At 43.5% G+C, this 24,755-nt stretch overlaps 1 protein-coding gene across 2 annotated transcripts in view; it reads right to left on the bottom strand.

Annotated features, from left to right (window-relative positions):
* Positions 1-568: 568 nt before the first annotated feature.
* Positions 569-24,755, bottom strand: part of PLEKHA8 (pleckstrin homology domain containing A8) — a 92,563-nt gene continuing 68,376 nt past the window's right edge. The window contains exons 13-14 of one of the 2 annotated variants that reach the window (XM_060632810.3): positions 10,913-11,012; positions 569-1,036 (exon numbers count right to left, since the gene is read on the bottom strand). In XM_060632810.3, the coding sequence (XP_060488793.1) occupies positions 10,951-11,012 (62 nt within the window). In that variant the 3' untranslated portion in view covers positions 569-1,036; positions 10,913-10,950. Of the gene's footprint in view, positions 1,037-10,905; positions 11,013-24,755 lie in introns of those variants that run through there. The other variant, XM_060632811.3, reaches the window with a different exon arrangement.

Below are 24,755 nucleotides of genomic sequence, written 5' to 3'. Positions count from 1 at the left end.
GCTTTGTGCCGACAGCTCAGAACCTGGAGCCTGCTTCGGATTCTGTGTCTCCCTCTCTCTCTGCCCCTCTCACACTCATGCTCTGTCTCTTTCTCTCAAAAATAAATAAACATTAAAAAAAAATTAAAAAAAATAAAATAGTTTCTCATACTTTCTATTTCTTCTTTTTTTCCATGGAAAACATTTTTTAATGTTTCTATTTATTTTTAAGAGAGAGAGAGAGACGGGGCGCCTGGGTGGCTCTGTCGGTTAAGCATCCAACTTCGGCTCAGGTCATGATCTCACAGTTCGTGAGTTCGAGCCCCGCGTCGGGCTCTGTGCTGATAGCTCGGAGCCTGGAGCCTGCTTCGGATTCTGTGTCTCCCTCTCTCTCTGCCCCTCCCCTGCTCATGCTCTGTCTCTCTCTGTCTCAAAAATAAATAAACATTAAAAAAATTAAAATGAGAGAGAGAGGGAGAGACGGAGCACGAGTGGGGGAGGGCTCGTGCATGAGCAGAAGCCACCCAGGCACACCTCATACTCCCTATTTCTAAGTAAAACACATACAACTTCCTTTCAGCAACATCTCACTGGTGCTGTCGAGAGAGAAACACACAGACTTTAAGGTGGCAAAATGGCATTTTCCTCTTTTCCATTTCTGATAAAGATTATAGTTCTGCCTCTATTTTATTTGTCTGTTGAGGCTTGTTAGGACCCCATTGAAGTGGCTCATCCTCTAGAGAGGGGTCCTGAGAGCATTACTCCAGAACTCCTACAAGGGTGTGGATTCCCTCTGGGAAAAGGCGTGTATCCAGGTAATTTGCTAAACCAGAAGCCGCTGTCATGCTAGCAGCAGACGGATCTCTTATGAGATACAACGATCCATGACCCATGATCGGGATGACATCACAGAGTGTGCTGTGTCCCAGCCTTGCCTGGGAGAGCGTGCACGTCCTCAGTTACAATGCCAGGAAAGTAGCTGTTAGATCACAGCCAAGATTCGTGATGCGGTGGAAAGGTTTGGGCGATTTCACTTCCTCAGACACCGCTATTTCATCTGTAAAATGAATGTGGAATAGATGAGTCCACCTCCGAATATCTATAACCGTGTTTCATTAATTCAGAAAGAGTCAAGGTCTGTTCTTTTGTTTGGGGGCTCAAAACCAGGTGGAGAAGTGGGTTTTAGCAGTCTTAGTCAACGGTCTGCTGTTCATCAATAACAGAAGCTCATTCACGCTAGCTTAGGCAAAAGAATAAAATGGCAGGAGAATGTCTGTAAAAATCCCGAGTATCTCGCAGAACCCAAGGGCAAGAGCAGAGCTCCTGATAACCAGGAACTGGAAAACTACCAGGAACTATTAATTTCTCTCTCCCTCCTTCCCTCCTCCCTCCTCCTCCCTCCTTCTCCTTCGGTCTGCCTTCTCCCTTCCCTCCTCCTCCCTCCCTCTCCCTCTTCCCTTCCCCCTCCCTGCCTCCACCTCATTCTCTCTCTCTGGCCAGATGGGTTTCCCCCTCTGACTTTGCACATCTGTTCCCTTCTCTTTAAATGTCCACTTTCTCTCTAGTTAGATGTGGATGAGAATGGCTTTCCATGATGGCAGCCTCTGCCCATCGTTTTCCATAACCCCCATTTCACCTGAAAGGGAGTCATTCATTCATCTCTGAATGCCAACTCCAGTCTGATTGCTTCACCTCAGGTCAGGTGTCCATTCACGGCACAGGGTCATCAATTACAAGCATAGCTGGCACATGAAGATGGAGACACCCTCAATGAAAGGTGGTTATTGAGCTGGCAAGATACCCCCCAAATGATCTATTTCAACGGTCAGGGTAATTTTTCTATACAGACAAGTGCGAGGAACAACCGCTATAAGAAAGAACTTGACAAGAATAACAAGCATCGGCAAAGACGTGGAGAAAAGGGGCGGGGACTTTTGGTGGGAATGTAAATTGGTGCCGCCACCGTGGAAAGCAGTACGGAGGTTCCTTAAAAAATGAAAGATGGAACCACCGTATGATCCAGCAATTCCACTTCGGGATATTTATTGGAAAGGAAAAAGCCCCACTAACTTGAAAAGCTTCTGCACCTCCACGTTCTTCGCAACATTATTTATAATAGCCAAGACATGAAAGGAACCTACGTGTCCCCTGACGGATGAATAGACAAAGAAGCCACGGTATATTATTCAGCCACAAAAAAGAAGAAAATCTTGCCATTCGTGACGACATGCATGGGCCTTGAGAGCATTACGCTAAGTGAAATAAGTCAGACAGAAAACGACAAATTCCAGTATGATCTTGGTTATGTGTGGGATCAACCTCCTTCCCCAAAACTGAACTCGTAGACAGAGAGTACAGATTGGTAGCTGCCAGAGGCAGGGGGTAGAGGAATGAACAAAATGGGTGAAGGCGATCAGAAGTACAAACTTTCTGTCTTAAGATAAGTAAGTCCTGGAGATGTAATGTAGAGCATGGTGACTGCAGTTAATAATATTATACTGTACATTTGAAAGCTGTTAAGAGACTAGATTTTTTTTAAGTTTCTTCATTTATTTTGAGAAAGAGAGAGAGAAAAAGCATGAGTGGGGTAGGGGCAGAGAGCGAGGGGAGAGAGAGAGAGAGAGAGAGAGAGAGGGAATCCCAAGCAGGCTCTGTACTGTCAGCACAGAGCACGACCGGGGCTTGAACTTACAAACTATGAGATCATGACCTGAGCTGAAGTGGGATGCTCACCCCACTGAGCCACCCAGGAGCCGCACGAGAGTAGATCTTAAAAGTTCTCATCACACACACACACACAAAGGTAACTGTGTGTGGTGATTGATGTTAACTAGACTTACTGTGGTGATCATTTTGCCATGTATCCAAATATTAAATCATTATGTTTTACACCTGAAACGAACATCATGTGATACATCAATTATACTTCAATAATAAAAAAAGGAAAAAAGAACTTCCCGATTATAAGGCTCTTAGATAAATGAACATGATTCAAAAGTCTTCTTGGAAGGGGGTGGATTCATAGAGTACAGGAGATGGACCGTGAGTCATAATAACACTATTTTAAAAAAGACAATGGAAGTGTAGCCCAAAGTATAACACATAAATAGTTCTAGGGTCTTGTGTATACATTTGGCAATGAAGTTACTGATATATCAATACGTGGATCTGGTGGTATTTCTTTTCTGAACTCAATTAGAATAAGCAGATGGACCGATTTCCAACAGCAGCTCCAAGGCTAATGTGTCCTGATTCTCCCTCTTAGAAGAAAGGCCATCTGATGGAATACCCATGCAGAATGACAACGTGTGTGACATTGACATTCTCATGTCTGGTCATAGCTTTTACAGTCTTTAAGCTTATATTATATATATAAAGAAATCGATCTGGACATTGCATGGAAACGGAATCATATAATATGTGGCCTTTTGCATATGGCTTTTTTCAGTTAGCACAGCATTATTGTCCACGTTGGAGCCTGTATGAGTATTACATTACTTTTTATGGCTGAATAATATTCCATAGTATAGATATACCACATTTTTAAAAGTTTGCTTATTTGTTTTGAGAGAGAGGAAGAGAGGGACAGAGAGAGAGAGAGAGAGAGAGAGGGAGGGAGGGAGAGTCCCAAGCAGGCTCCGTGTTGTCAGCACAGAGCCCGATGCGGGGCTCGATCTTATGAACTGTGAGATCATGACCGGAGGCGAAATCAAGAGTCTGAGGCCCACCGACTGAGCCACCTAGATATACCACATTTTGTTTATCCATTCACAGCTGCTGAACATTTGGGTGGTTTCCACCTCTTGGCTGCAGGGAAGAGGGCTGTTGTGAATATTCGTGTGAGCTCTTGTTTGAACACCTGTTTTCAATTCTTTGGGGTGTATACCTGGGTAGGAGTAGACTTGTTGGGTCACTTGGTAATTCTGTGTTCAACTTATTAAGGAACTGCCAAATTGTTTTCCACAGTGACTGCCCCGTTCTACATTCTCACCAGCAATGTATAAGGGTTCCAATTCCTCCACATCCTTGACAACCCTTAATTCCACACCTCCTCCCTTTTTTTTTTCAGTATCGTTATCCCAGTGAGTATGAAGAGGTATTTCACTGTGGCTTTGATTTGCATTGCCCTACTAATTGGTTTCTTAGGTTTTTGATTGCGCAGAAAAGATTGTTTGCTCTCAGAGGCATGCATTGTTTTCTTAGGGTTTAACATTCTCAGGGCTGAGAATACAGTAGGTGATTAATCATTACCCGTTGACAAACCTTTCATTCAGCAAACATTTACGCGGAGACTCTGAGCTCTGTGCATGGGCTCAGCACCAATCAAAAAGAGTTATATTTAGCTTCAGAAGGTCAGCAGATCAGAGCACATGGATACATTCTAAAGACTCTGTGAAAACAGGCCCAGAAGCTGGAAAATTCACACCTCAACAAGAAGCAGCGATGGCAGCTTTAGAAGCTCTTTAATCCATTGCACTGTGGCACCAAAAGGTGGCTGAACATCAATGACAGTCAAAACAGGTATCTGCTGCTGTTTTCATCTCTTTTCATTTTTAATCCAATGTGTCTTGGCAGAAGACCCTTAAGGCAGATAGGAGCCCACTTCCCAGAAGTGTTCGGTAGGTAAGTGTATAAGCTGAACACGCCAGGGTGATACGACTTCTGCTGTAATTGAAGGGTCAGGTGCTCTCATTCATGAGACTTCTAATTCTGAGCGGTTACTACGTGTAAGGTACTGTCCCATGCAATTGATCAATAGCCGGGAATGTAATGCACAGCTTCCAGGTGTCATCTCAGTCTTACAAAGAGCTCTTTCCCCCGCCTCCGCACTGGCTGCGCCTCGGTTTGCATCTGAGCTCTGCAAGTGACCAGCTATGAGATTTAGCCTCTGTGAGTATCAATTTCCTTCCCTATAAAGATGTGGGGGGGCGGGAAATGCCCGCCTCTTAGAGTTGTTTCCAGGAGCAGCTAAGATAACCTGGCTAACTTACTACAGTGGCTGGTACATGAAGAGAAGCCAGTACGTGTTAGTTCCCTCTGCCTTCACTACAAGCAGGGGATATTATAGGTAGGATTCCTCTTAGTTTGTAGATGGGGAAAGTGAGGCATGAGCCTCACAGTGAGTGAGAAGTCGTCATCTTTTGGAGCATCTTCCCAGCCCACCACCATCTCCAACTGCCTGAGGACTGAGCTCTGAACCGAGGTGATGGATCTCCCGTCAGGTTTGTGCCACTGGCCACTGCCCCTCCAGTCACTGTTGATTGAATTGAGGGAGACAGACAATGGAGCTAAAGGAGGCCATTTAGATTCTTGTGCAAGAATTCGGAATTGAGACCAAGAGACCGAAAGTTGGAATCTGTGTGTGGCTACACCTGTCGCATAACTTGGGCTCTAGATGCCGCCATATTCTGGCATATGGATGGGGAAGTGGAGAAAGCTGATCCTCGAAGAGAGAAGAGGGAAGTAGATATGCAGAGAGAAGTAGAATGGTTGCTGAGAAGGGGCCCTGATGAATTTCCAGTTTCCATCTCTAGTCCTTTCTGAGCCCAGCTCACATTTCCCCCCTTGGATTCCACGAGACACCCACCTGCAGGCTTATAATGAACTCCCTCATGTTGCTCCTTAAAGTTTGGTGGGCAAGTTCTGCGTAGGCCACGAACTCAAATGCACAAGCGATTGAACTTTATTTCCCTGTAGCACAATTAAATTTTGAGCCCTCGTTCTGCCTGATGGCAGAAAAGCAATCCAGTAAGCTCCAGATAAACTCGGGCATTTCGGCATTGTCCGGGATTTTAGGTTTCACTCAATTCAGGATATCCTCATACACTTCTGTCTCTCCATACTGTCACCTTCAGACATCTTGGGCACTCTGGCTTCAGGGGAGGCATTCAGTCAGTCCCATCCCCCTAGAGAGAGGTGTAACTGAGGCGTGATGAATTCCATTGATCCCTTCTCACCATGTCCTGCCAGGCCACCCTCCACCCACCGTCTTCTGCATGACTGCTCTTTGGCTGCTGACAGACATTATTGTGCCCCTTTTAGGAACTCACCAGGATCTGACTCTTTTTATATCTTTTTATTTTATTTATTTATTTAAAAAAATTTTAGTGTTTATTTTTGAGACAGAGAGAGACAGAGCATGAGCAGGGAAGGGGCAGAGAGAGAGGGAGACACAGAATCTGAAGCAGGCTTCAGGCCCTGAGCTGTCAGCACAGAGCCCGATGCGGGGCTGGAACTCCCGGACCATGAGATCATGACCTGAGCTGAAGTCGGACGCTTAACCGACTGAGCCACCCAGGCGCCCCTCAACTATTACATTAAAAAAATTTTTTTTAAATGTTTTTATTTATTTTTGAGACAGAGAGAGAGAGAGAGCATGAGCAGGGGAGGGGCAGAGAATGAGGGAGACACAGAATCTGAAGCAGGCTCCAGGCTCTGAGCTGTCAGTACAGAGCCTGACGCGGGGCTCGAACTCACGGACTGTGAGATCATGACCTGAGCCAAAGTCGGACGCTCAACTGACTCAGCCACCCAGGCGTCCCAATATATCTTTTTATCTTAATAAAATGATTTTGACTAAAGTCTGGATGATCTTTAATCTGCGGGAAATAGAGCCATCCAATTATTCTTCTAATTTCTTTCTAATATCCTGTTGACTGCACAGACTTTTTGTTCTGGTCTTTTTAGGGGACAGCCTTTTGAAACTTGAAATACTTTTTTTTTTCCTCTCATAAATCCTGGCTGTTAAAAATCAAAAGTGTTGGATTTCAAGACTATTGTTTCTACTGGAAATACCAAAGAATCTAACTTGGAACTAATTTGAGTTTCAAGAACCCAATCTGGAACTGAAATCCCTTTGGCTGAGACATAGCATAGCTCTCACTTGACTGGGAAAGGCCCAGGAAATGCACATTTCTTCATGCTGCATAGAGTGTGAGTCGATTTCTTGTCGGTTGTGGGGTGAAAACCATGGTTTCCCAAGAATGTTTTCTCTCCTTCCACCCTACCTGCCCCTTACAGTTTCCAGGATTATCTCCTCTGTAATGGGCAGCCTGCCTTCCACAATCATGTCAACCGGGGCATGGATGCTGGGAAGGCAGATGGAAAGGCTATGCCACAGTTAGACCTCTATTCATAAGACCAAGTGGAACACAATGCCCGTCCCCCTGAAGCTGAACTATTTTGGAAGGAGAGGAGGGGAATATGGCATTCTATCAAGCATACTTTGCCATATTCCCAACTTGGGTTTCAGACCGTCTTTATACCCTGCCCATGGAGAGTCTTGCTAGTAAGTTCCATCCTCTCATAGAGAGCAACTGGGTTGAGGTGGGGGGGGGGGGGGGTCCACTAAAGACATTCCAACCTTCACTAAGAGAACAATTTCAACAAGAAACCTAGAGGGGGGAGCGTCTGAGATTTGACTGCAGCAAATTGGAGACCAGACAAAATATTCAGAATATAACTAGTTATCCAGAATAGTCAATGAAAATCAGTTCCGGGAGGGAGATACATTAACTAGCTTTAAATGCAAAGCATTTGTCGGTGGCATAAAGTGATTAGGATCATAGGGTTTTTAAAGGAGGTGTTCCATTATTTTATTTCTAGAGCAAAGGGTACAGAAAAGGAAGTTTAATGAATTTTAGTGATTCAACAGAAATGTAACACAGTATCAGGTGAAAAAGTAACAGACATATGTACACGTATGTATCCAGCTATGTAACAAAAACAGACATACATGTCCATATGTGTGAAGGTGTATCTAGACATATATAAGAAGGAAACACATAAATACTGGTCTCTTCCATTCATGTATGTATGTATTTATATTTTAGAGTGAGTGTGAGCAGGGAAGGGAGAGAGGGAGAGAGAGGGGGAGAGAGAGACAGAGGGACAGAGAGACAGAGAGACAGAGAGAGAATCTTAAGCAGGCTCCATGCTCAGCACAGAGACTGATCTGGGGTTCGATCCCATGACCTGGGATCATGACCTGAGCTGAAATCAAGAGTTGGACGTCGACCGACTGAGCCACCCAGGCACCCGAATAGTGGTCACTTCTACGTAATGGTATCACGAGGAGCTTATGTTTTCTTCCTAATACTTTTATACACATCTTCAATTTTTGATTATTCTTATAAAGAGAAAATGATTACATCATACTTTTGAAAGGCTAGAACAAGGCTTCCAAATCTCATAAGATAAGATGAGAGGAAAAAAAACCTAAAAGCTCTCCTGCCACATTGTCTAGAAATGCTTGCTACAATACAGCAAAATTGTTTTAAATACGTGAATGCACTGGCAAGAGAGACAGGAAGGCCCGAGCACGTCAGCAACAAAGAGGAAAGTGAGTGATGGGGTATGCTGGTGGGGTTAGGCCTGGGATCCCTGAATAAAGAAGTTTTTAAAGGGCTGTGTTTTACCGAAAGAGTAGATTCGAAAAAACATGGATCTAAAAAACAAGCACAGAGAGACAGACAGGTATTTGTGTGCTTTGGCTCGAGTGGGAAAAATGTCCCCACTTTTCTTTCTGAGAAAGCAAATCTCTACATTTGTTTCCACCCCAAACTTGGAGGTTCAAATTTGCAGGTGATCCAGGATCCACGATGATAAATGCCCAAAAAGGTAATACAGGTATGGTGATCTCTCTGCAAAACAGCTCTTGAAGGATACACCCAAAACCCAGGCCACAGGGGCTTCTCATGAAAAAACAGTCTCCTGTGAAGATGAGCTCACAAACGATGAAAGGGAACATCCTCCATGAGTCAGCAGAAACACTAAATAATATATTACATATATTTTCTAAATAAATAACATATATATATATATATATATATATCTCCTAGATCCATTAATTTAAAAATAGGCTCTCAGAGGGGCGCCTGGGTGGCTCAGTTGGTTAAGGAGCCGACTTTGGCTCAGGTCATGATCTCACGGTCCATGGGTCCAAGCCCCATGTTAGGCTCTGTGCTGACAGCTCAGAGCCTGGAGCCTGCTTCAGATTCTGTGTCTCCCTCTCTCTCTGCCCCTTCCCCGCTCATGCTCTCTCTCTCTCAAAAAATAAATAAACATTAAAAATTTTTAATTTAAAATGGATCATACATAAAAATATAAAACTCTTAGAAGAAAACACAGGAGTAAATCTTCACGATCTTAGACAATGGCTTCTTAGATACAGTAACAAAAGCACAAGCCATAAAAGAACAGTTTGATGTATTGGACTTCATCAAAATTAAAAAAAAAATTGTGCCTCAAATGATATCATCAAAAAGTAAAATGACAACGCATTTAAAAGTGAGAAATATTTAAAAGTCATATATCTGAAAAGAGACTTGTATCCAGAATATATAAAGAACTCTTACAACTCAATAATATGAAAATAAATGACTGAAAAGTTGGGCAAAGAATACGAACAGAGGTTTCCCTTTCGAAGATGTACAAATGGCCAATAAGCACTTGATAAGGTACTCAACACCATCAGTCATTAGGGAAATGCACATCAAAGCCACAAGTTACCGCTTCACACCCACTACATTGTCTATAATAATTTTTTATTTTAAAAAAAAAAAATTTTTTTTTGACGTTTATTTAGTTTTGAGACAGAGAGACAGAGCATGAATGGGGGAGGGGCAGAGAGAGAGAGGGAGACACAGAATCCGAAACAGGCTCCAGGCTCTGAGCTGTCAGCACAGAGCCCGTCGCGGGGCTCGAACTCACAAACCGCGAGATCATGACCTGAGCCGAAGTCGGACGCCCAACCGACTGAGCCACCCAGGCGCCCCTATAATAATTTTTTAAAAAGCCAGACAATAACAAGTGCTGGTGAGGAGGCGGAGAAATCGGAAGCCTCATACACTGGTGGATTAAAAAACCAAAACGGTGTGACCAGTTTAGGAAACAGCTTGGCAGCTCCTTGAAATGTTAAACACGGAGTTACCATAGGACCAAACAGTTCTGCTCCCGGGTACATTTCCAAGGGAAACGAAAACGTATGTGCCTCACGAAGACTGCTACATGAATACTCGTAGCAGCATTATTCACAACAGCCACAGAGTGGAAACAATTCAAATGCTCACCAACTGCTGAGTGGGTAAATAAAATCTATATCCATACACCAGAGTACTTGTCAGCAATAAAGCAGAACGAAATACCGATATACACTACAATATGGATGGACCTCAAAAACATGCTCAGTGAAAGAAGCCAGTCATAAAAGACCACAAAGTGTATGATCCCATTTATATGAAAGGTCCAAAATAGGAAAATGCAGGGAGACAGAAAACAGATTACTGGCTGCCCAGGGTTGAAGGAGGGTGGAATGGGGAGTGACTGCTTACTGGGTACAGCGTTTCTTTTTGGGATGATGCAAATGTTCTAACGTTAGACTACGGTGGGGACTGCCCAGCTTTGTCAATATAGTAAAAACCACTGACTTGTACACTTTAAACGGGCAAACTTTATGGTGCGTAAGTTTTATCCAATGCAATTGCGTTTTGAAAAATTAAATCAGACGACATCAAATGCAGTGTGGTATTCTGGATCGGATCGAGGAGCAGAAAAGAGGCATTAGCGGGAAAAAAAACTGGTCAAAATCTGAATAATGTTTGTACTGTAGTTAATGTGTTGTACTAAGGCAATTGTACTAATGTTAGTTTCTTCACAAATGCTCATGGTTTGGTGCGATGCTAACATTAGGGAGGACGAGTGAAGGTAATACAGGAACTCTGGATTATCGTTGCATCTTTTCCGTAAATCTGAAATGACTCCAAAATCAAAGTAAGAAACCACCATGGCAAACCTTTAGTGCACCTGACGCAGCGAGTCAGAGAAAAAGGGAGGAAGAGAGAGAGGGGGCACAAATAAATAACTACAACTGACACACGGGTATAAACTACAAAATGGCGGAGATGTAACCATGATACTAAGAACAATTACGTACCAGTGCTGTGCAAGGTAGGTTCCTTCCTGGTCACCCTATCAGGTCTCGGGGCTCAGGATGAATTTCATAATACGACACAGATCGAGATCAGGAACAGGCTCTGTTGGAGGGGCAGAAGAGGAGACAAGATAGGGTCAGAAAGAAGGGTCAGCCAGAAGAGACAAGATGGTGGTCTTGACAAGATGGTGGTCTTGACAAGAAGATGGTGGACAAGATACCTGGTTCACTGTCCTCCTATCGCTGTAGGGAGTCGTGTCAGGACCTGGGTGATGAGCTTGTCGATGGGAGGCAAACAGACTGCTTGGCAGACTGATGTTTATAGCAGTTGCTGAGGAAACCAGTTGCCAGCACCTGGAGACCAGGGCGGCAGGTGCTGTGGGGACCCAAGGGAAGGGAGCTCCTGGTCCTGTGGGAAGCTGAATATGGGTGCTACCCCTTCCTCTAGGAGACGGTGGGGCCAGTGCTGGCCAGCTTCTTGTCCACGCTACCCAGAGTCAGCTCTCAGGGTCACCTGTGCACACCTCTACTTGACATTCGGAACCAGTTAATCCACAACATACACGAAATGCGGTTTTATAAATATGTATATAACTTAATAAAACTACTCAAGAAGAAATATAAGTTTGGTTACATTTACACCTTGAATCAAGAGTTTTATTTTATTTTATTTTTTTTTAATTTTTTTTTTTAACGTTTATTTTTCAGACAGAGAGAGACACAGCATGAACGGGAGAGGGGCAGAGAGAGAGGGAAACACAGAATCAGAAGCAGGCTCCAGGCTCTGAGTCATCAGCCCAGAGCCTGACGCGGGGCTCGAACCCACGGACTGCGAGATCGTGACCTGAGCCGAAGTCGGACGCTTAACCGACTGAGCCACCCAGGCGCCCCAAATCAGGAGTTTTAAAATCCACCCTCCTCCCTCAAAAATAAAATAAAGTAAAACAAGCCATTAAGCTCAGAAGATTTTACCAGTCAGACCCAAACTTCAAAGAACATGTATCATTATCTTAAACAAACTGTTCCAAAAAATATTAAAATGAGGGAACACTGCCCACTTCATTCTATGAAGTAAAAATAATTCTGATGGCAAAATTAGATAAGGGCAGGATGAGAAACTAATTGTTAAAGGCTAATCTTACTTTGAAACGGAGATGCAAAAATCCTAAATAAAACATTAGTCAACTGAATCCAGAAATGTCTATCAAAAATATATCATTACGGGGGCACCAGGGTGGCTCAGTCGGTTAAGCATCCAACTCTTGATTTCTGCTCAGGTCATGATCTCACAGTCCGTGGGTTCGAGCCCTGCATCGGCCTCTGAGCTAACAGTGCAGAGCCTGCTTGGGATTCTCTCTCCCCCTCTCTCTGCCCCTCCCCTGCTCTCTCTCTCTCTCTCTCTCTGTCTCTCAAAAATAAATAAATAAATATTTTTTACAAAATACATCGTTACCAAGTTGGATTTATCCTAGGAATGCACAGAGGGTTCAAATTAGAAAGCCTATTAGTGAGACGTACATATTAACTGGTTAAGGGAGAAAACCATATGATTATCTCAATAAATGTAGAAAACACTTTAATAATATGCAACATTGTTTCATTATTAATACTCATAGCAAACTACAAAAAAAGCACAACTTCCTTACTCTGGTAAATGGTAGCTACCAAAATCATAGCGATTTTCAAAATTATACAGCAAAAATCTTGTATAATTGTGAAATGTTAAAAGTACTCCCTTTGTGATCAGGAACCAGTTCTACTGCCCCTTCTATTCAACACAGTACTGGAGTGTTTCACTAGCATGATAAGACAAGAAAAAGAAATAAAAGTTATAAAGAATGGAAAGGAAAAAAACTAAAAAGTAAAAAGAAGATACAAACTACTAGAAATAAGGGTTTATTGAGGTTGCAGAATGTAAAAAATATGTAAAATCAGCAACATTACTATTCACCAGCAACAAAAGTTATAAAATGTGATTTTTAAGAGACGTATTTTTCAATGGCAGCAATAAAATATAAGGTCCTAGGAATAAATATAATAAGAGATGTACAAGGCTTTTATAAATAAAAATACAAAACTTTATTGAAGGACATAGTAGAATAGCTAAATAGATGAAAATATAAACCATATTTATTGATGGGAAGATACAATTTTATAATAACAGTAACAATTTTTTTTAATGTTTATTTTTGAGACAGAGAGAGATAGAGCATGAATGGGGGAGGGTCAGAGAGAGAGAGAGACAGAGAATCTGAAGCAGGCTCCAGGCTGTGAGCTGTCAGCAGAGATCCCGACGCGGGGCTCAAACTCACGGACCGTGAGGTCATGACCTGAGCTGAAGTCGGACGCCCAACCAACTGAGCCACCCAGGCACCCCAACAGTAACAATTTTGTAAGCCCCAAATCAGTCTAATGAATTTAGTATCATTACAATATATTTTAACAAGGTTATGTTTCAGAACTTGACAAGATGATCTGTAAATTCATACAGAAGATTAAAAGGGGAAGAATAGTCAAAACTCATTTTAAGAGGAAACACAAGAGGTATGTGAGCAGAATGGAGGAAACTGATTCCAAACAGATATCAAGATCCTCTTTAAGTAATAGCATGGGGCCCCTGGGTGCCTCAGTTGGTTAAGCATCTGACTCTTGATTTCTGCTCGGGTCATGATCCCAGGATCTTGGGATCGAGTTCTACATGGGGCTCTCTGCTTACTGCCTGGAGCCTGCTTGGGATTCTTTCTCTCTTCCTCCCTCTCTCTCTCTGCCCCTCTGCCACACGCATGCACTCCCTGTCTCTCTCTCAAAGTAAATTAAAAAAAAAAAAATTAAAAAAATAGTGTGGTATCAGCCCAGAGATAATTAGGCAAATGGAATAGAAGAGTCTAGAATTAAACTCATTTACATATGATAGTAGTGGCACTTATTATTATTTTTTAAAGTCCATCTATTTATTTTTTTTTTAATTTTTTTTTTTTTAACATTTATTTATTTTTGAGACAGAGACAGAGCATGAACAGGGGAGGGGCAGAGAGAGAGGGAGACACAGAATCTGAAACAGGCTCCAGGCTCTGAGCGGTCAGCACAGAGCCCGATGCGGGGCTCGAACTCACGGACCGTGAGATCATGACCTGAGCCGAAGTCGGACACTTAACCGACCGAGCCACCCAGGCGTCCCAGCCATCTATTTATTTTTGTGAGAGAGAGAGGTAGGGCAGGGGGAGGAAGGGACACAGAGATAATCCCGAGCAGGCTCCGAGCTGCCAGCACAGAGTCCGACACGGGGCTTGAACCCACGAACCATGAGATCGTGACTTGAGCCCAAATCAAGAGTCTGACACGTAATATAGACTGAGTCACCCAGATACCCCCGTGGCATTTAAATTACAGGAAAAGGATTGCTCCAGTTGTCCTGAGTCAAGTGTCTCTCCACAAAGAGAAGATAAAATTAATCCAAACCACATTCTACACACAGACAATATCTAGATGGTTTAAAGATCTAAAAGGTGAAAAATTATACAATTATTGGGAAGAATATCACATGATGTTTTAGTGATATTTGCATATGGAATTATCTTCTAAAACAACCCAACAAGCCCAAATCATAAAGGAAAAACAGATACATTTGATTATATTAAAATTAAAAACCTGTCTGATAACAAAAGGCATGAGATATAAAGTGAAGAGACAAGCCACCATCCAAGAAAAGATATTTGCTATTCATGTAACCAGTAGAATTAGAATTAAAAAGGAAAGACAACAACCCAAGAGAAAAATGATGAACATTAACAATACCAGGAATATCCAGAGGAAGAACTGTGAATAGCCAATAAACATTAAGAAAGCATGCTTAGCACTCTCTTAAAATCCAATTTGTATTTTCTCAATGGTGAGTTATCCAGCCATAGCCTTTGTAACTTCCGCTGTTGTGTTTTGTGTATTTCCTAACTGATGTGTTTTGAACTTGCTGTTTTGATCTGGTTAGTCAACCTTTTAATGTTGGCTGTGCTGTTTCAACCTTGCTGCTCCTGAGAACATGCTTTTAACTTAAATTTTTAAATTTAAGTATGATTTACATGCATTTATAGTTAGTGCTTTTGCATCCTAAGAAATCTTGTGTGCCCCAAATTCACAAAGATACTGTCCTGTTTCCTTGTAGAACCTTTACTTTTCACTTTTACATTTAGTTAAATGATCTATTCTGAGTTTTGTTTTTTTGTTTTTTTTGTTTTTTTTGGTATGGTGTGATATGGGTCGACGTTCGTTTTTTTTTCCTATATAGATAGATATTTGTTCCTTTCAGCGTTTTGTTGAAAAGATCTTCCTTTTACCATTGAATTACTTTGGTACTTTGGCCAAAAATGAATTGACTGTGTAAGTGTGGGTTTATTTCTGAGTTCTCTCTTGTTCCACGGATATTTACACCATACTATCTTGATGACTACACCTTTATAAAAGTCCTGTAATTAGCTCATGTAAGTCCTCCAACTTGTTAAGTTCCAAGATGGTTCTGTTATTCTAGGTCCTTTACATTTCCACTAAATGTTAGGATTCGTTTGTCAATTTCTACACTGGTGTGGTTTTTTTTTTTTTTTTTCCTAGCAGTTTTATTGAGATCTAATTCACTTACCATACAATTCACCCATTTAAAGTGTAAAAGTGTAAACTTCAAGTATACAATTCAAATGATACAACTCACAAGTGATTTTTGGCATATTACCTTATTAATTTTTTTTAATTTTTATTTATTTTTTTTCGAGAGAGAGAGGTAGGAGGAGCCTGGGTGGCTCAGTCGGTTAAACGTCCTACTTCAGTTCAGGCCATGATCTTATAGTTTGTGAGTTCTACCCCCCGTCAGGCTCTGTGCTGACAGCTCAGAGCCTAGAGCCTGCTTCAGATCCTGTGTCTCCCTCCCCCGATTGCTCTGTCTCTCTCTCTCTTTCAAAAATAAATAAAAACATTAAAGAAAATTAAAAAAAAAGAGAGAGAGACAGAGCACCAGCAGGGGGAGGGGCAGAGAGAGAGACAGAGACAGAGACAGAGACAGAGAGAGAGAGAGAGAGAGAGGGAGGGAGAATCCAAAACAGGCTCCAGGTTCTGAGCTGTCAGCACAGAGCCTGATGCAAGGCTTGAACTCACTAACCGTGAGATCATCACCCGAGCCAAAGTTGGATGCTTAACCGTCTGAGCCACCTAGGTGCTCCTACCTTATTAATTTTTAAAGATTGTGGTAAAATATATGTAACGTAAATTTGCAATTTTAATAATTTTTAAGTAAACAATTCATCGACACTAAGTACATTCACAATGTAGCACGAACATCACCAATACCTAGTTCTGGAGCGTTTTCAGCATCCCAAACAGAAACTCTGTTACCAGTAGGCAGTAACTCCCCAGCTCATGGTAGTTTCTAACCCACTTTCTGTCTCTATGAATTCGCTTATTCTAGATATTTCCTATAAGTGTCATCATACGTCTTTTGCATCTGGTTTATTTTATTTGGTGTATGTTTTCAAGATTCACCCACGTTATAGGATGTATCAGAACATCATTCTTTTTTATGGCTGAATAATTCATTCTTTTTATAGACACACATTTTGTTTACTGACGTATCTGTTGATAGACGCTTGGGTTATTTCTACCTTTTGGCTATTGTGAATAACCTTTAATAACTATTGGCATACAAATGCCTCTTCAAGCCCCTGCTTTGAACTCTTTGGGTCTGTGCCTTCGGATAGAATCGCTGGGTCTTATGGTAATTCCATGGACAGCTTTTGAGAAACTCAAACTGTTTCCATAGTAGCTACACCAGTTTACATTCCCACCAGCAATGCACAGCTTCCAATTTCTCCCTATTCTCACCACGACTTGTTATTTTCTGTTTTTTTGTTTGTTTGTTTTGGTTTTTCATTTTAGCCGTTTTAGTGGGTCTGAAGTGATGTCTCATTGTTGCTTTCATTTGCATATCTCTAATGACCAATGAAGTTGGGCCTCTTGTCATGTGCTCAGTTGGGCCATTTACATGTCTTCTCCGGAGAAATGTCTACTTCTGTTTTGCCCAGTTTTTAATTGGGCCGTTAGTCTTTTTGTTGTTGAGTTATAAGTATTTAAGTTTGTATATTCTCAATGCGAGTCATTTGCCATTTATGATATGGCAAAGATAGGATAAAAGAGAGGGAAAGGTTAGGACGTGAGTTCCCTGGGTGGGGAAACACACATAATTTGGAACAATGCTGGGAGCATTTGATCACAGCAAACCCCCTCGGGCGTAAGGTTCCTCTTAAGAATGTCACAGACACCACCTACTCCCCCTCAGGTTCCCTTCAGGAATTTGATAATCAAAATACCTTACTAAAATAAGTAAACCATAAAGCTTATGTTGTACGAGGGACAGGATGACCCTCACACAATGGAATCCAGCCGATCGGGAATGGACAACCCAGCACCTAGAGCGATCAAGCCAACAAAGGTTAAGACCTGAGGAGGAACGAGAGGGAAGGGAAGGGGCCAACCCAAACCCTATGAAATAAAGACCCTTCCCTATAATCGGGGGTATTCACCTTTGAATGTGCCCTCTCTGCAAAGAGAGCTTTCAGACTACTCTTACTTCTAATCTTATAGTCTAATAAACTTTTGCTTACTGCTCATTGTATTCTGTGTCCACCTCTTGACTCTTCAAAGCAGCGAGACAATGAATCCTGGGTATGGAGGTAAAAAATCCTGCAACACCTAATCAGACCTATGATTTACAAATATTTTCTCCCATTCTATAGTTTATCTTTTCACTTTCTCAACAATGTCTTCGATGCACAAAAGTTTTCAATTTTGATGAAGTCCAATCAACCTATTTTCTCTTGTGTTGCTCGTGCCTTTCGTGTCATATCTACATGGTGGTATTTTTACTGGGATTGTACTGAATCTTTAGATGAATTAGTATCACATTGTGACACTACAATTTATGATACACCTGTATTTGGTTTTCTGTTTCTGGTACAGAGGTAATAGAGCCCATGGAATTTCCTAAATTATAAGAGTGATCAAGAAGGCATTTTATTAAAAAGATGTTTTTGAGGTTTATTTATTTTGAGAAAGAGAGAGAGCAGGGGAGGGGCAGGGAGAGGAGAGAGAGGGCCAAACAGGCTCTGTGGTGTCAGCACCGAAATCGAGAGTTGGATGCCTAACCTTTGAGCCACCCAGGTGCCCCGAGGCATTTTGATATTCACAACAAACCCCTTTCAACCACACCTGAGTCTCTGTTAATAAGATGACGTTTGGAAAGCACTTAAGGACAGGGGCTGGTTCCCAGGGGGACCAATCACGTGATTAGAGGGTTAGAACTTTCCGTCCCTGCCCTTGACCTCCAGAGAGGCAAGCCGGCTAGAGATTGAGTTCAATCATCAACAGCCAGTGATTTAATCAATCGGGTCTATGTAATAAAGCCTCCATAAAAAACCCAAAAGGATGGGATTCGGAGAGCTTCTGCACTGAACACATGGAAGTGAAAGGAGAGGGTGAACTTGGAGAGGACATGGAAGCTCCTGGCACCTGTCTGCACACCTTGCCCTATGCATCACTTCCATCTAGCTGCGCCGGAGTTACAGCCTTTTATCAGCTGTTCAATGGAGGTAGATGTTTCTCTGAGCTGAGAACCACTCTAGCAAAGTAATCAATCTGAAAGGGGGTTGTCAGAACCTCTGAGCTACAGGTGGCCAGGCAACAACCTGGACTTGTGGCTGGCATCTCAAGGAGGGGTGGCAATCCTGTTAAGGACTAAGGAGTCCTTAACCTGTGGAACCCGACGCTTTCCGTGGGTAGACAATAGCCGAACTGAATTCAGTTGAATTGTAGGAGACCAGCTGGTGTTGGAGAATTGCTTGGTGGAGTGAAAAAGGAAACCAAAAACCTGACACGTCGGAGACATTCTATCGTTATCAGATGTTCCAACCTATGAACATGGTATACCTTTAAAAATTTATTTTAGGGCTTAGGTATGTTTGATAGTTTTCAGTGTAGAGGTTTGGTATGTACTTTACTAAATTCATTCCTGATTATTTTCTAAAACTGTTTATTTATTTATTTTTTGGGAGGGGGAAGGGGCAGACAGAGAAGGAGAGAGAATCCCCAGCAGGCTCCGCACTGTCAGTGCAGAGCTCCATGTGGCACTTGACCTCACGAACTAGGAGATCATGACCCGAGCCGAAATCAAGAGTTGGACGCTTAACCGACTGAGCCACTGCTATTCCTGATTATATTATAGATTTTACAATATTTTAAATTTTTTTTTTAACGTTTATTTATTTTTGAGACAGAGAGAGACAGAGCATGTGAGGAACAGAGAGAGAGGGAGACACAGGCTCCAGGCTCTAAGCTGTCAGCACAGAGCCCGACGCGGGGCTCGAACTCACAGACCGTGAGATCATGACCTGAGCTGACGTCGGACGCTTAACCGACCAAGCCACCCAGGCGCCCCAAATTTTACAATATTTTAAGTGGCACTATGTTTAAAATTGCATTTTCTGGTTTTTTGCTGGAAAAACCGTGTAGAAACACAACTTACGCTTCTATATTGATTTTGTGTCCTACGAACATCGTAAACCGGGCTATTAATTCCAATAGCCTTTGTACAGTCCTTCAGGTTTTCTACATATAGCACTTGCAGATAAAAGGTTTTCTTTCTTCCTTTTCAATCTGTATACATTTTCTTTTCTTGCCTTGCTGCGTTGCTGGGAGCTCAACTTCAACAGTGAATAGAAGTCGTATGTTGAGCGCACACATGCTTACCTTCTTCCTGATTGTGGCAGGAAAGCATTCATTACCATCTTCTTAGGTATAATGCCACCTAGTGTTACAGGTTGAATTGTGTCCCTCCAAGAGATCCAGTTCAATTCTAAAATCCTAATTCCACATATCTGTGAATGTCATCTTATTTGGAAATAGAGTCTTTGCAGATATATAAGCCAGTTAAGATGAGGTCATACGGGATTAGGATGGGCGCTAAGTCCAATGATTGGTATTCTTGTAAGGAGAGAAATTTGGAGACGTAGGGAAAAGACAGCCGTGTGAAGATATGGGCAGTCGCTGGCGTTAACACTGGTGCCTGCCAAGGCACACCAGGGATTGCTAACAACCACCAGCGAGAGGTAAAGAACGATTCTCCCCTAGAGCCTTTGAGAGCGAGCGTGGCCCTGCTAACACCCAGAATGGAGACAGTCAGTGCTGTGTTCAGCCGCCATGTTTGTGGTAACTCGCTATTGCCCTAGGGGACGAATACACCTAGTTTTGTGGTAAAAGCTGTTCCGTGAACTTTCGGTTTTGCCGTCTAGTTGTTCTGTTCTTGTGTGGGAATTCAGAGACTGAATATGACACTGCCGCCACTCCTGTCTTCCCAGGATCTCTCTTCACATCAGTGGTTTTAAATTGTTGACAGTCCAGCATACGGCTTCACGTGGTGAATGTTCCATGTGTATTCTGCAAACGGACGTTCTACAAACGTCAGGGAGGTGAGGCGGTGGATAGTGTCTGTCAGGTCTCCAGTCACTTGCCACCAAGAGAATGCCAACTGCCACACCATTCTTTACGCCCCAGCTTCTCTGTGGGCCCCTAGGAAACCTGCGTCCTATGCTCTCATCCTCTAAAACGATGTGCTCCCTGCTCTGGGCTCCTAAAGCATTTTTTTTTTTAATGTTTTTTTTGTTTTTTGTTTTTTTTTGGTTTTTTTTTTTAACGTAGGCTCTATGCCCAACTTGGGGCTTGATTTCACAACCCCTAGATCAAGAGTTGCACTCTCTACCGACAGAGCCAGCCAGGTGCCCCTGTTTACACTTCTTGTGGAGCTTGTGTTACATTCTGTTTTATAGCACAGTTATTTCAAGAACGCGCCTTATCTCCATTCCTAGACCGCAAATTCCTGGAGAGCAGGAAGTGGATGGGACTCACTCCTGTGTTCACAAGGCACCCATCGCAACGCTTGCATCCCACAGCTATTCATTTGTTTGCAGCGTTTTTGTTTCTTGCCCAGTTGTGGAGACATGTCGTTGACCCACCACCTCAGTCTGACAGATGAGGCAACAAAGACGCTAGGGGTTAAAGGACTCGCTCAAGGTGACCCGGACTGCAAACCGCAAAGGCAGGACCAGAATCCAGATCTGTCCATGCCAAGGCCCGTCCGGAGCTTCCCCCTCACAGCCAGGAGGATGAGAAGGGTCCAGAAGGGCCCGCACAAAGGGTGAGCACCCACTCCGTGTTCAGGAGCCTTGTGGACCCTGAAGGTGCCACCGCGCGCGTGCCTGTCCGGGTGAGTGAGGCAGCGTGCCCAGCGATTTTCACACGCGGCCTCCTTCACTCCTTGCAAGGATCTTATGAACGGGGGGGGGGATGCAACCGCCTCCTCTTGGTTTCCGGCGGAGAAAGGGAAGCCCAGAGAAGGTAAGGAGCACGCTTAAGAGCCCCACGGCTGGGGTGCGGCGGGCTGGGAAGCGAGCCCAGGTCTGGCGGGTCCCAGAGTCTCTGCTCTCCCGTCCCAAGTGCGGCGGGAAGATGTGGGCCCGGGTGTCAGCCTGCGTGGGCTCACGTCTCGGTCCCGCCTGGCACGCACGTGCTCCCTGGGCCGACAGAGCCACACTGCCAAGTCTCAGTCCCCTCCCCGCCCCCGTGTTAATGGTGCCAATAACATATACTGCATGCTTGTGCTGAGGGGTGGACGAGGTGAGCTATTTGAAGTTGTTCACACGGTTCTGGGTAGTCCATACATATTCACCATTATTGCTGTTATTTAGGAAGGAGGTCGAGGCCAGCGGAACCCGGAGCGTCGGCCCCAGTGTCCTGATGCTGTCGCGGTACCAAATAGTCCTGACTTCATCGGACCCCCAGGCGGCTCCAGTTTTCGCCTGCTGCTCAGTTTCCTTCTATGAACCACAAAAGAGTACGCCCATATACTCTGTGGAGGCAGGAAGCATCGAGAGAGAAATAGGGCAATCTGGCCAAGGGCACATGTCTCTGGACTTATTTAAACCGTCCTCAAGCTTCTTTCAGTTACAAGCGACAGAGACTTCATTCCAATTAGATCTCAATAAAGGGGGAGGTACCGATTTGTGCCGCTGGGAAGGACAGGCGTGGAGCTGGCCCCAGGCATGGTCTGATCCAGCCCTCCGTATTCTCTCTTGCTCTGGCTCTCCACCCCTGGGTGCCGCCATTTCTCAGCTCTCTCTGTTGCCCTCATTTCCTCCCAAAGCGGACCTCCCGGCAGCCAAGGGAGGGCAGGCTGCGGATGAGTCATTCTCGTGCCATCTCGGTTTGTAACCCGAGAGGAGAGGGATTGTCTTCATCAGCTCGGGCTGCTAGAACCAAATGCCACAGGCTGGCTGGCTTCCACAAGGGATGTGTATTTCTCCCAGCGCTGGAGGCGGGAGGTCCGAGGCCAGGATGCCAGCATGGCACCTCTCTTGGCATGGCTCAGCTCTACTGCCCAGCGATTTCACTTGGGTGGGGACAGGGTTGACATTTTCTTTCCAGACTCACAGAGGCACGAAGATAGAAACCTCTCAGCTCCTCCGATGGACTGCAGCCAATGCATGTGCAACATTCCTACGGTGCTGAGTCTTTCTGGCTTCCTTCTTGTAAGATTTACTGTCAGTCACTCCAAACAGTCTCTCTTTCCGTTTCTTCATTTGTTTCAGATGTACCGGGCAGGTCGCTAGGTATCATACTGGCGTTCAATTTTTCCGGTTAGACCAAAAGAATGCAGCACTTCTCAGTTGCATAAAATGGGAGTTTTAGATGAGTAGTATCTTTGTGTGCCTAAAGAGATAGTGGCTCATGAGTGAAAAATAGCCAGTGCCAAAACAGGAAGTGTGGTGGGATTAAGTTAAAAGCTTACAGTATCGTGCTAGGAGTTACAAAGCAATGTCATTACAAGGAACAGCATAAAACAGGCACCCACCTACACTACACAATGCTTTTTAACCTTGTTTTAAAAATACCCCCTCCCCTTCTATTTTAAAATAAAAATATAGCATGGTTCTCAAATAAAAATCAAGCAATATAATAAGGCACAAAAAAGAAGAGACTAAAACAAAATCAATACCCACCTAACAATAACCACCAATAACAATAACTTTTCGTTGGGTATCATTTCTGACTTTTTCCTTCTTACACAGATAGCAACGAAAGGATAGTGGTGTTTATAGTCATAGATTTACGTTCATTTTCATTCATCATATTTATTCCTAATCACATTTATTTTATTTTATTTTATTATTTTTTTTTTAAATTTTTTTTTTAACGTTTATTTATTTTTGAGACAGAGACAGAGCATGAATGGGGGAGGGCCAGAGAGAGGGAGACACAGAATCGGAAACAGGCTCCAGGCTCTGAGCTGTCAGCACAGAGCCCGACGCGGGGCTCGAACTCACGGTCCGCGAGATCATGACCTGAGCCGAAGTCGGCGGCTTAACCGACTGAGCCACCCAGGCGCCCCAAATCACATTTATTTTAAAAAATAACACTCGGCTCCTTTGCTTGCATTTAAGACAGAAACCAAAGTAAATTGAAACAACTACTAAACTTAATTTTTTTTCCCAACAGGTATTTAAAACTCTATTCAAGCTTATTTTTTAAAAAGTTACCAACAGACTCAAGAGGCTGGTCATATGTTTGTTTCTTTAGACGACATCAACTCTGTTATGAAGAGACTGACACGCTTATATTTCCCTTTCCCACCCCCAATTTACTAGTTATATTATTTAGGCTTATATCACGTGCAGTCTGAATCTACAATGCAATTCCCAGTTTGGCCTTCGTTCTTTATGTAAATTCAATGCACATCACCTGCCGTTTTGTTACAATCTCCTCCATTATTGAGCTATTTGATTCGCCTTTTCTACCAAGCGGTTTCCTTAAGAAGGGCTTGTGGGTGTTGTTTTCCCTGAGTTTTGCACTCTTGACATTATATTTGACAACGTGGCTGGCAATCACCTACTTAGTCACTCTTTTTCCTACGTAGAACTTTGGAGATATTTCTCCATTACCTCCTGGCATTGAATCTTGTGGCAAAGAAGTTTAAGACCCTTGGCTGGCTGTCTTCCTACAATTGTCGTCTCAAGAATTACTCTGGCTTTTGCAGCCGTCTCAACCTCAAGCCTTTTCTTCCATGGTATCTAGTTTTCAACCATGTTTCTTGCTATTTCTAATTCACTTATTTATTCTAGAAGAGTGTTATTTTGGCTAAGCCGTTTTCTTCGCTCTTCAGCCTGCCTTTTTTGGGGGGACGCCTGGGTGGCTCAGTCGGTTTGTCTGCCTTCAGCTCAGGTCGTGATCTCGTGGTTTGCGAGTTCGAGCCCCGTGTCAGTCTCTGTGCCGACAGCTCAGAGCCTGGAGCCTGCTTTGGATTCCGCGTCTCCCTCTGCTCTCTGGCCCTCCCCCGCGCACGCTCTGTCTCTCTCAAAACTAAATAAAACATTAAAAATTTCTGACAGAGAGACAGAGCGCGCGCAGGGATGGGCAGAACAAGGGAGACACAGAATCCAAGGCAGGCTCCAGGCTCTGAGCTGTCAGCACACAGCCCGACGCGGGACTCAAACTCATGAACCGCAAGATGGTGACCTGAGCAGAAGTCAGACGCTCAACCCACTGAGCCACTTGGGTGCTGCAGTGTAGTCTGCCTTCATCCTGTTGTTTAATCAGCTCATATAGGAGCTTGCTTCTTATTGGATTCATGCTCTTTTGAGTTCTTGTGAGAACACAGTATACCTGTGGGAACTTTTGCTTCTTTAGGTGAGCTTCTCTTCCCAACTGATTTCATCTGTTCCCCCACCCATTCTGGTGGCTGTGTGTTTACGTGGTCGCTGGG

Source organism: Panthera onca, chromosome A2 (assembly GCF_046562875.1).
Source record: "Panthera onca isolate mPanOnc1 chromosome A2, mPanOnc1 haplotype 2, whole genome shotgun sequence".
Lineage (NCBI taxonomy): Eukaryota > Metazoa > Chordata > Mammalia > Carnivora > Felidae > Panthera > Panthera onca.
The sequence above is the reverse complement of the archived record's forward strand: the minus strand, read 5'-3'. Positions and strand labels throughout refer to the sequence as shown.